The sequence below is a fragment of the Arachis ipaensis genome, chromosome B9 (assembly GCF_059453495.1).
Source record: "Arachis ipaensis isolate K30076 ecotype BB chromosome B9, ASM5945349v1, whole genome shotgun sequence".
In the NCBI taxonomy this organism is placed as follows: Eukaryota; Viridiplantae; Streptophyta; class Magnoliopsida; order Fabales; family Fabaceae; genus Arachis; species Arachis ipaensis.
Window position 1 is genome coordinate 128,693,949 of NC_142444.1, and position 12,807 is coordinate 128,706,755.

General features: G+C 37.6%; 1 protein-coding gene across 1 annotated transcript; it reads right to left on the reverse strand.

Annotated features, from left to right (window-relative positions):
* Positions 1-4,606: 4,606 nt before the first annotated feature.
* LOC107619039 (serine/threonine-protein phosphatase PP1 isozyme 2) lies at positions 4,607-6,872 on the reverse strand. Its single transcript, XM_016321249.3, has 4 exons — positions 6,259-6,872; positions 5,615-6,174; positions 5,121-5,354; positions 4,607-4,900 (listed from the first exon to the last, which is right to left on the reverse strand). The coding sequence occupies exons 1-4, from the start codon at positions 6,431-6,433 to the stop codon at positions 4,874-4,876; spliced, it is 996 nt and encodes a 331-aa protein (XP_016176735.1). The 5' UTR covers positions 6,434-6,872; the 3' UTR covers positions 4,607-4,873.
* Between the last annotated feature and the right edge of the window lie 5,935 nt (positions 6,873-12,807).

Consider the following 12,807-nt stretch of genomic DNA (forward strand, 5'->3'; position numbering starts at 1 on the left):
ATAAGTGAAAGAAGGTCTAGGCATGGCCAAATGACCAGCCTCCATGGTCTAAGGACTAAACGTCCAGAGATCCAAATACAATGGTAAAAAGTGCTATTTATACTAAACTAGTTACTAGGGTTTACAGAAAATAAGTAACTAAGTGCAGATAGTGCAGAAATCTACTTCCGGGGCCCACTTAGTGTGTGCTTGGGCTGAGCATTGAAGCTTTTTCATGTATAGGCTGTTCTTGGAGTTAAACGCCAGCTTTGGTGCCAGTTTGGGCGTTTAACTCCAATTCTGGTGCCAGTTTAGGCGTTTTACGCCAGAAAGTTTTAAGCTGTTTTTGGACGCCAGTTTGGGTCATCAAATCTCGGGCAAAGTATGGACTATCATATATTGCTGAAAAGCCCAGGATGTCTAATTTCTAACGCAATTGAGAGCACACCAATTGGGTTTCTGTAACTCCAGAAAATCCATTTCGAGTGAAAGAGGGTCAGAATCCAATAGCATTTGCAGTCCTTTTTCAGCCTCTGAATCAGATTTTTGCTCAAGTCCCTCAATTTCAGCCAGAAAATACCTGAAATCATAGAAAAACATACAAACTCATAGTAAAGTCCAAAAATTTGATTTTTGAATAAAAACTAATAAAAATATAATAAAAACTAACTAAAACATACTAAAAACTATGTAAAAACAATGCCAAAAGGGTATAAATTATCCGCTCATCACTCCCTCTCAGGTCATGCTAGTGACTTTTTGATGGATTGACCACTGCGTAATATTAATCCTCCTCGTCCTTCCGCACCACCGCATTCTGGGTTGCTTGATTTTAATGAATATTCGTAGCAGGAAAAGGGATTTGGAGAGGACGATATGCAGCACGAGTATTATTATGCTCCAAACATGAGTTCTTCTAGTATTTATGACATCAACAGAGCCAACATGCTGGATGTTGGTGATTCTAAGGCTTGAGGGGGTGGCGGACCTAGTGGCTAGGATACGGGTGCTTCTGAGGGTCATCTTCCTCGAATAAATACACCCCATCGTATTATTTGAAGAAAGCGACGAAGTTGCTCCAAAAAAAATAGCCTGCTGCAATTTTTTCTACTTCTTGTCTTTATTATTGTACGTTTCTTTTTATTGTCGACTTTATTAATGTACTTTTGAGTTTATCTATGGACGTTTCTTTTCATTCCTGTCATTATTATTGTACGTGTAATTTTATCGTTGGACGTTTCTTTTTATTCTTGTCTTTCTTATTGTATGACTGATTTTATATTTAGACGTTTCTTTTTGTTCTCGTCTTTATTATTGTAAGTTTGATTATGTTTTATTTTAACGCATACATAAGAAATTGCACATGGTTAAATACGTAAAAAAGTTACATAAGAAAGTGCACATGCTTAAATATGCCAAAAAGTTACATACAAAAGTTAAAATGCATAAATACATAAAAAAAAGTTGCATAAAAATTGAAAAATACACCAGGAAGGTTAACCACTATTGACCTCCAGTAGAGCTTGGACCTACGTGCTGAGGACATCGACTACGGCTATATCCTTCTCGTCCATATACAGTACAACGGCGAGAAGGACGCATACTGCGAATCCATCTCATTCAAGTAGCGGGTTGACTTTGGTTGTCCTTTAGTCGTGTGCCTCAATATCCAATTGACGATCACCTTTACTCTATCATATCTAGACCACGTAGATGGGTCACCCATCGGAACAAACTCGCCTCTATAAATCTTGCAAATTTCAAACATCTTGTATAAGTCATGTGCATATACTTGCCAATCAAGACGTTAGTTAGCACAACATGCAAGAACGTGGCGACATGAAAGTTGCTCGACCTGGAAATGACCACAATCGCAATGTCGTTGCGTAAGGTTAACAATGTTATGGAATTGTTTTGCATTTCATAAACCTCAAACATCTCATTGCGCCTGTCGAACCGGTTGACAACAATGTTTCTAGCATGTCAAAAATTTTCTTCAACTCGTTTAGTGGCAAATTCTGAATACGTAAATCCATTACGAACGTACTCATGAGCTTGGACGCACTTCTGAGTAAACAATTCATTTAGCTAATAGAAAGTAGACCTAACGATGGCAGTCACAGAAAAGTTGCGCATACCCTTAAGGACATAATTTATGCACTCCACCAAATTTGTCATCATATGACCCTAACAATGATCCCTGTCAAATGCCAACACCCATTTCTCAACACTAATCTCATCGCACCATCGAATATATACCTTACCCCACTCTTTAAGCCTTTGGTAGTTTTTGTTATACTCCTACTCCGTCCTATAATAGCCTGTAAAACAAAATATATAATCATAAGCAGACACCACAAATTACTAAAAATAGGACTTTAACAGCAAATTCAAATACATGAGTAACTACGAGTTTATGTAAATATGGAACCTTGAACCTCATTAAAAAATTGGACCCGATGTGCCTGATGCAGAACATGTGCCACGAACTTGGTGGTTACCATGCACCATTACTGCAAGCTATTGCTGCATTGATAGAGTTATGGCAGTCATAAATAATGGCCACACCATCTCAAGTAACAGCATATCTTTGCAAATTAGTAAGAAAAAACTCCCACGTGTCTATCGTTTCACCCTCCACGATGGAAAAAGTAATTGACACAATATTTTGGTTCCCGTCTTGTGCCACTACAACTAAAAGTGCACCTTTATATTTTTTGTAAAGGTGTGTGCCATCAACGTACACCAATGACTTGTAGTGTCTAAATGTTGTAATACACTGATAGAAGCTCCAAAGTACCCAATGGAGAACTTTTACACCATTCACTTCCTCACTCTCACGATAGACAGGGATAGTTTTTATTTGAACACGAGATCTTGGCATCTTTGCAGCCATTGCTTTTAACCATACTGGCAGAGTCTAGTGAGAAACTTTCCAATCACCAAAAACCTTTGCGACAAATTTCTACTTTGTCAACCAAGCCTTGCGATAACTTGCAATGTAGTTAAACCTGGATTGAACTTTTGTAATAATAGACTTTACCTTTATTGATGGGTCTGCTTCAACCAATGGCTTAATAGCATCTGCAATTGTGTCTGAGTCCAACTTGGTATGATCTTGTGAAATCGTTCCCATGGTGCACGCGTATTTGCCATTGTATCTTCTGATCTCCCAATAACCTCTCTTTTGAATCAAGCTAGCTCGGATAAGCCAATCGCATCCTGTAGCATACCCAGTGTAATCATACACAGTGTAATCAAATCCTCTAGAGATAGTATAGCTTTTGGTTGTAGAGGTTACCGACTCTCTAGAACCAAATTCCATTCTGACACCAAATTCACTATCTTCCACCGCAGCATTATCTTCACCTACAAAATGTGAACCACTGTTAGTCGGTCAAGGCTAAATAAAGAAATGGTAATGGTAACTTTAATTAATAAACATAACATACCCATATTTGCATACTCAGAAAATTTCAGGACATGCATGGCTGCGAGATCCAGAGTTCACATAAAAGACGAAACACCAAAGGGGTGCTAATTGACAAGTGCATCTGCTTCATTTTGCACCGTCGGATTGCCTGCCTCGTCTCCGTCATTGTTTTTGTCATCAACTTCGTAATTGACTTTGAACTCTCTTTACTGCCGTTGTTATCTTCTTCCCAATCTATATCCCCGAGCTCATCCATATTCACTTCCTCGCCAACCGCGTCCAGCCCCATATACTGTTCATACTCAACGTACAACTCTATCATTGGCACGTGAAATCGGGTTTGTTGATAAATATAGAACATCTGCTGCATACATACATCATCAGTGATGGACATTGTTTGAAACTGTATTAGCCCACCAAATACTTATACAGGATTCCTGTATAAAATGTTGCTCACTCTCTTTGAAATGTGACTTTGTATGTTCTCACAAAGACTATTTCCTAACTCTACAAAACTCATGGTGCATGGAATAGTAAAGAAAAACGAACATTCATAAACAAAAGTCACTCCTTCGTGTGTATTTAGTATAATCTCACCGTTATAAGACAACCGCAAATTTACAATACCTTCCATAACCTCAACCTTATCTCATCCAACTTTTTTGAGACTACTAATTGTAAAAAAACTCACAAGTATAAAAGATAGAGGAATGGGGCTGAGGTATGAAAGACAGAGGAATCGACTGTAGTATTTATAGGCAAGACTCTTGATTAAAATATTTTTTTAATCAAAATGCAAGCTACGTTTTGCAGCTTTCAAAAAAAAATTTAAAATATAAAACGCAACATGCATTTTGTAGTTTCAAGAAAAAAATACATGAGTAAAACGCACGTTGCACGTTTATAAAAAATATTAAAACACTAAACGTAACTTGCGTTTTGCAAGTTTTGAATTTTAAAAAAATCGAAGAAATAAATTGCTACCTGCATTTTATACTGATATCATATCAATGTAATTATTTTATATACATCCATTTCAACATCAAATTCCACATTTCTTTCCATATAAAAAAATAAGTCACATTAGGTCTTAGTATTTTTTTAAAAATAAAAACTAAGAATATTTTCAAAATAGAACTTGAAACTTCACTTGCAATTCCGAATCACATTCAATTAATGAGATAACTAAATAAATAAAGGAAAATGACGCCTCAATTTATCCATTTGTGTTTGACAATATTGTACAATGTGCAACTCCTCCGATAGAGAAGCAAAAAAGCAAAAAGAAATCAGTTGTAGCTAAAGGGTAAAGGAACCTAATTATCCTTTACTCTTTTAAGGCTCTTATGTTAGTTGTATTATTTTCTTCCTTCACATTGTAGTGAACACAGGCAACGCTTCTTCATTCCAAGAACAACTCTTGTTATGTTCCGAAAAACATTAAAAGTCACCTCCATCAGTTCATGCGTTTGCACCAAGAAATGCTTGCTGTAAATGGGAAGAACGAACCAAATTAAAAAGAAATTAATAAGGATAATCAATTAAACATTTCAGAACATGTGCTGAACGTGTTTATTATATTTTATTACTAACAAATAAAAGCTGTCTCATAAAGCTTTTTCTATGAATTATCATTGTTTTGGCACACAGTATTTTGATTCATTGTTAATGAACCTCATCAAGTTCAGGATTCAAGAAATCAAAATACCTTGAATTTTGTGGTAGGACTAGGCTTAACTGTAGTTGTGCTTCCATAACCAAATTTATAAAGCTGCTGCAGCTTTTGATTCTCTAGAGGCTTCAATATTTGGAAAGAACACACAAGTGTCTCATCAACACTCATCATAGCACCAGCATTGTCAAATTCCCCACAGTAATTTGGTGCAGAGAAGATTGTCACAAGTTGCCTATTAGCAAAGAATTCATATCCATCTTCCACCACCTGCACAATGAAACACACTTACCACATCACAATCCTCAAATTTGTATTTATGTTCTGTCTTGAGACAGTTACCACGCTATATGTCCGCAAAATATTAGCCACTAAATTAGTCATCTATATAGAACATATATTAAAATACAAAATATATATTGAAAATGAGTTAAACAATACAATTTAACACAAATATATGGTGACTGATTTAACAATACAAAATATATGTCACAAATAGATTGTAAACCGAGTCATATAGAATACGAAACCTGATGTGCTCTACAGATCAAATCAAGATCATGCTTCCTCAGAAACTCAGTGACCCTATCAGGGCCGAAAGTACACGAAACTCCGCGTTCGCTTCCTCCCCAGCCTTGAATGTCTCCGCAGGGATCAGACCAGAGAAGATCACATAGCAGACCACTGTCGGGCACTTGGACCGGACGGCGCAAAGTCCTTATCCGGTTCAAGTTGTGCAATTCAGGGGAGAGTCCACCATGCATGCAGAGTATCTTGTCGTCGATAAGAGCCGCCACGGGCAAGCAGTTGAAGCAATCCGTGAATGTTTTCCACAGCTTCACACTGTATCTTCTCTTGCATTCGTCGTAGAAACCGTAGATACGGTTTATGGAAGCGCATTCATGGTTTCCCCTGAGGAGGAAAATGTTCTGAGGGTATTTGATTTTGTATGCTAGAAGAAGAGATATTGTCTCAAGACTTTGGTTTCCGCGATCAACGTAGTCTCCTAAGAATAAGTAATTGGAACGAGGTGGGAAGCCACCATTTTCAAAGATTCTCAGAAGATCATAATATTGACCATGGATATCCCCTGGTTCATTGAAATAATTGCAATTAGTAGTTATTCTGCTTTGCCATAGTCATCACTATTTCATACTTAGGAAGAGAAACATACCACAGATCTTGATTGGTGCATCAAGTTCCAAAAGGTTAGGTTGTCTCAAGAAGATGTCCTTGGAGACAAGGCATAGCTGCCTGATCTCAGCCTCAGAAAGCTGCACTTGCTTCCCCGGTTTGCCTCTTATTTCTAGAAGCCTGTTGATTATGCCATCCACAACCCCACGTTCCATTTTTCTTCTTCTTTCAAACTTTATTAATATGTGTGTCACAAAAACAAGTGCTAAAAAAGGACAACACAACAAACAACAAACAACCAAAAACCGTTTTATGTTATGGGGTTGGGGTGTGTTACGTTTCTTACATTTATATTGCCATCATCCTCATCATGGCATGGAGAACGATTGAGTTTGAAAACAATTATAAAGACGCGAATTATTATCACTTTAGCTCTCTTTTTTAAGATAAAGATAAGGATGCCTTTATTGCTTTATGAGTTTTGTGGTTTGCATAAATAAGTGTTTATTTGTGTTTTATGGTTGATATATAGTGGTTAATTCATTATATATATATATATATGGGGTTAAGGGTGGCCGTTGAAAGCTGAAAAAGCTAGGGAAGCATATATTCGGATTAATATTAATGAGTACTAGATTTCAAATGAAGGGGAATGGAAGATTGTGAGAGGGAAATTATGTATATACCCTACTTAATGTTGTAGAATAAGTATATAAAATGAAGCACTGATTTAATGATCATTACTAAACTAAGTGTACACTAAATTTAATTATTTATGTAAAATATATATTAAAATATAAAATATATATTAAAAATAAATTAAAATACATATTTATACATAGATATATAATAATTAATTTTAATGTGCAGTTAACACTTTTTAGTTATTTAAATATACAACTATTGACTATAGTTATAATTTTATAATACAAAAAGAAAAGAAAAGAAAGTAAGAAGAGGAAGAATATGATGTAATATGAGTGGGGAAGTGTTTGTGGTGGTGAGTGGGCCCTAGAGAAGAAGGGACCTAATGGGAAGTTGAAAAGGGGAAAGATGGAAGACAAATAATAAGGAGAACGCCGAAGGGGTTGATGCATGACGCGGTTTGAATTTGCATACGAAAAGGTTTAGGGCCAGCAATTTTTATATTTTGTGGTTAGTATTTAATTATCAAAAAAAAAGTGAGTGATCTTTTATTATTAAATGTAATCTCATACCATTAAAAATATTATTAATAACCAATTAATGATTATAAAATATAAAAATTACTGACCTCTAACACTCCTCATTTGCAGATAGTGGCAAATTGGTTTGGTAGCTTGCATGCTAAGGTATGGGGCACTTGTTCTCTCTGTCTTGTGCCAAACTAAGAAAGCGAGAAGCCGAGAACACAAGTTGATTGTCTAACACTACCCGCCATCCACACATATATCTAGTGGTCATGGTTTTCTAGGAAACTTCTCTTTGCTAACTAATTAATCAATCATAATTCTTACCATCCGAATAGAGAACCAACAAAAGGTGCAGTTGATTGTAGCCATTAGTAGTTTTTTTATTTTTTCTTTTTAATTTGTTCAAAAAGAATGTAAATTCAAATTATCATAAAAAATATTTAAAATTTAATAAAAAAAATTTAAAATTTTTAAAAATTTAATCTTAATAATAACAATTATGTAAAATTATTTTAAAATTTTATTTTAAATATTTCAAAATCATTTTTAAAATTTTAGAATTTATTTTAAACATTCAATTATTTTTTAAATTCTAAAATTTATTTAAAAAATTCCAAAATTATTTCTAAAATCATCTTATAATTTTTTAAATTAATTTTAAAAATTCAAAATCATCTTAAAAATGTTACAATTTATTTCAAAAAAATTCTAAAAGTATTTTAAAAATTTTTAATAGAAAAAATCTGAAACGTAATTAAAAAAATCTAAAACCTAACAAAAAAGAAATATTCAAAATTATTTTAAAAATTTCAAAACATAATAGAATGAGACATCTAAAAAATATTTAAAAAATATGAAAAAATTAAGAAAAAACATCTAAAATTATTTAAAAAATCATCCAAAATTCAAAACAAAACAAAAAAAAATCGAAACATAAGAAAAAAATATCCAAAACTTAGGAAAAAGAAACATCAAAAACCAATAAAAAGAATAATGCAAAACCAAACAAGAAAAAATCCAAAACATAACAAAACCTAGCAAAAAACAAGATAACCGAAACCTTTTAAAAAAATTTTTGGAAAGAACATCAATTCAAATTATCATGAGAAATATCCAAAACTTAATGAAAAAATATCAAAATTTTAGAAATAAATCTAAATATTTAAAAAAGTCCAAAATTTAATAAAATGAGACATCCAAAATTATTAGAAAAGAAACATCTGATAACTTAAAAAAGAAACATCCAAAACTATAAAAAAAATTCTAAAATCAAAGAGGAAAAAATCCAAAACAAAGAAGAAGAAAGGCGTCGCCGTAGCAACAGGCACAAGGTGAAGAAGAAGTCACGACAGACCCGAAATGAAAAAGAAGAAGAAGAAAGTCATCGTCGGCAACCTGTGACTCGTGCGGATGGAGGGGAAAGTCCGCGATGACGATGACGATGACGAGGTGGGGGATGCACTGCGTGGATGGCGCGAGCGTCTTCCTCACTAATTCTTCTTTCACGAGCGCCCCTGCGTGAACGGCAATGAAGGCAGTGGTTGCCACTGCGGCTGATTCCATCACGGAGAAGGGATGATAAATCTCTGACCGACGCAGCGACAGCTTTCTTCTATTTGCGAGGGCACAACTAGAAAATTGCTTAATACAGATAGATTTAGTCTTTATTACAGACGGATTTTTGGTTACCGACGAAATTACCGACGGATTTTGTCCCTCTGTAAAAGCCTCGTTGGAAATTATTTACTGACGGATTTTTTCGTCGGAAAATTACCGACGGATTTTTACCAGTTACCGACAAATTTTTTCTCGGTAAATTCTCCCCTCTATTTCCCTGAAACGTCGAACTTTTTGACAAATTTTTCCTCGGTAATTAGAGACGGATTTTCCGTCGGTAATTAGCAACAGATTTTTTGACGGATTTTCTGTCGGTAATTGGAGCCTTGAAAAATCACTCCAAACTCTGAATACAGATAGAAAATCTGTCTGTAAATCTGTTAGTAAGGTAAAATAATTTTTTTTTAGATTTTTTAATTACAAAATAAACCTATTTTCATACAAAATAAATATAAATTTAATAAATACAAATTTTTGTCTAATTTGTATTCGAATATTTATAATACTTCAAAAATAAACAAATTCATCGTATTATCAAACTAAGAAAAGTACTATAAACAAGCAAGTCAATATAATTCAAAACATAAACAAAGTGTATTGATACATCAACTATAATTCTCAGTGTATTGTTCAACCGTACTAAATTTATCAGCTATAATTCATAACATTGTATTATATGAGAAAAATTACATTATGCAAATCTCTACAAGTCAATCAACCAGTATATCCCGCGCATGCTTTGAGTAATGTCGTGTTGCTTTATATCTCTTAATGAAATTGGAAAAGGGATACACTTCTTGCCTGAAAATATTTCAAAATTCTGCATGTCAGTAAAAGTACACAGCAGTGAAAAATACATGAAAAAACGTCAATAGTAAAAGTTATTCAAAAAATGGCATTTATAACGCCAAGCGGCACCTACTACTACAAGGTAATGCAGTTCGGGTTAAAAAATGCGGGAGCAACTTATCAAAGGCTAATGAGTAAAGTCTTCAACGAACTCATCGGAAAGTCAGTAGAGGTGTATATGGACGACATCCTGGTAAAGACCAGCAAGTCAGAAGACCTAGTTGGGGACCTAAAGACCGTGTTCGCGTCCCTCCGATGACACAATATGAGACTTAACCCCCTCAAGTGCGCCTTCGCCATGGAGGCCAGAAAGTTCTTGGGATTCATGATAACCCAGAGGGGAGTAGAAGCCAACCCTTAGAAGTGCAAAGCGATTTTGCGAATGACGAGCCCGGGGTGCATTAAAGACGTGCAGAGATTGGCCGGAAGACTTACGGCCCTATCCCGTTTTCTCGGTGCATCGGCAGCCAAAGCCCTTCCATTCTTCATTTTGATGAAAAAGGGATAGGTTTCAAGTGGACCCCAGTATGCGAGGAGGCTTTCAACCATTTCAAGAGCATACTCTCGGCACCCCCAGTTCTCGGCAAATACAAGGATGGTGAGACATTGTTCTTGTACTTGGCAGTAACGGACGAAGCCTTGGCAGCCATTTTGGTATGAGAGGAAGGAAGAATCCAACAGCCAGTCTATTTTGTTAGCAAAGCACTGCAAGGGGCAGAAGTAAGATATAGTAAGTTGGAAAAGCTAGCGTATGCACTCCTGACTTCATCTCGAAGGTTGCGACAATACTTCTAGGGTCATCGAGTGATCGTTAGAACGGATCAAGTGATACGCCAGGTCTTGCAAAAACCCGACCTTGCGGGACGGATGATGACTTGGGCAATCAAGCTATCCCAATATGACCTACAATGTGAGCCCAGACATGCAATCAAGGCCCAGGCCATGGCAAACTTTTTGGTGGAAGTCACGGGAGACCCTTACGAAAACCCCGGGCACACGGTGGAAACTCCACATTGACGGAGCTTCCAACCAGACATTTGGGGGCAGAGATAATCCTCGAAAGCCCGACAGGGATAGTATACGAGCAGTCCGTCAAGTTCGAGTTCCCGGTCTCCAATAACCAGGCGGAGTACGAGGCCATAATTGGCAGCCTGCTGTTGTCAAAAGAAGTCAGGGTCACAAGAGAAGAGGTGAACAACAATTCTCAAGTCGTCACCTCCTAAATCAATGAAACTTATCAAGCTATAGACCCTCTGCTATAAAAATACCTAGAAAAGGTTAGGGGTGTAACCCAGGACTTTGAGGAGGTTGTGGTGCAGCATGTCCCAAGGGAAAGGAACACACGAGCCGACCTCCTATCCAAACGGGCTAGTACAAAGCCAGGAACGGGAAATCGCTCTTTGATCCAAGGATTAGTGAAAGAACCGATAGTCACCCTGTGCGTGACCCAAGCAGATGTTGTCCCCTCATGGATGGACCCAATCGCTGATTTTTTGGAAAGCGGAAAGCTCCCTGACGACCACAAGGCGGCAAAGGCATTGAGAAGAGAGGCGGCCAAGTACGTAATAATACAAGGCCAGCTATTCAAGAGAGGGCTGAACTAACCCCTGTTGAAGTGCCTACGACCAGACCAGACGGACTACGTGCTAACGGAAGTCCATGAGGGATGTTGCGGCCACCTTATCGGGGGGAAGGCTTCGGCCCAGAAGCTCGTGAGGGCTGGCTACTTTTGGCCCTCGATAATGACGGATTCCCAAGAATTCGTCAAGAGATGCAAGAAGTGTCAAGAAAATGCTAACTTTCATAAGACCCCGACATCTGAGTTAAGTTTGCTCATGGCCTCCTGGCCTTTCAGCCAGTGGGGGATTGACCTCTTGGGGCCTTTCCCAGTAGGCCCGAGACAGGTTAAGTACCTGATCGTGGCCATTGATTACTACACAAAGTGGGTCAAAGCGGAGCCACTAGCCAGCGTTTTGTCAGCAAACTGCCGTAAGTTCATGTGGAGACAGGTAATCTCCAGATTCAGAATCCCAGAGACCGTGATATCGGAAAACGAGACGTAATTTGTGGACAAGAAATTCAGGGAGTTCCTCACAGGTGTAGGTATAAAACAGAGGTTCTCATCAGTGGAGCACCCACAGACAAATGGCCAAGTGGAAGTAGCGAACAAAGTCATCCTCCAGGGCCTCAAAAGGCGACTTGACCAGAAGAAGGGAGTGTGGGCAGACGAACTAGCGTCAGACCTATGGTCGTATAGAACAACACCTCAATCCTCCACCGGGAAAACCCCTTTTCGACTTACCTACGGGTTGATGCGGTCATCTCTGTGGAAGTCAGGGAGCCAAACCCACGACTACTCCTGGGTGGAGTTGAGGAGGCTGTAGAGAAGGACCTGGTCGACGAAACCAGAGAAATGGCGCATTTGTCAGAAGCGGCGCTGAAGCAGAGAATAGAAGTTCGTTACAACACCAGGGTACTAAGGAGGAGTTTTGAGCCAAATGACATGGTCCTACGACGTAACGACGTAGGCTTCCCACCCCTGGGGAAGGGAAGCTGGCGGCTAATTGGGAAGGCCAATACAGAGTTAAGGAAGTGGTCGGCAACGGGGCTTATAAGCTGGAGAGACTAGACGGGAAAGAGGTACCCCGAACATGGAATGTGGAAAACTTGACTAGGTTCTACTCCTAGAATCCAAAACGACCACCCGTCCCACCGATTCAGTAACACCCGTTTTACCTTGTGTTGAATTATCATCAATTTTTAATTTTCGCGAATCACTTAATATATTCCTTTTTCACTTTATTTCTATTATCTTTATTTACTTGCCAATTAACCAGTCTACTGCGACTACGGCTACACGGGACTGATCACCCCGGGAGCCAACGACACCGTCTACACTACACTACGCGGCTACGAAAATGAGCCAATATTCGAAGTTTTGTACGAGAGCC

What these genes read in the sequence shown, in the direction of transcription:
- LOC107619039 (XM_016321249.3), bottom strand. Translation starts at nt 6,433, where the DNA reads ATGGAACGTGGGGTTGTGGATGGCATAATCAACAGGCTTCTAGAAATA. An exon ending in TGCACCAATCAAGATCTGTG is followed by an intron (nt 6,175 to 6,258) that starts GTATGTTTCTCT and finishes TCAATGAACCAG; the next exon opens with GGGATATCCATGGTCAATAT. An exon ending in GTCCTACCACAAAATTCAAG is followed by an intron (nt 4,901 to 5,120) that starts GTATTTTGATTT and finishes TCCCATTTACAG; the next exon opens with CAAGCATTTCTTGGTGCAAA.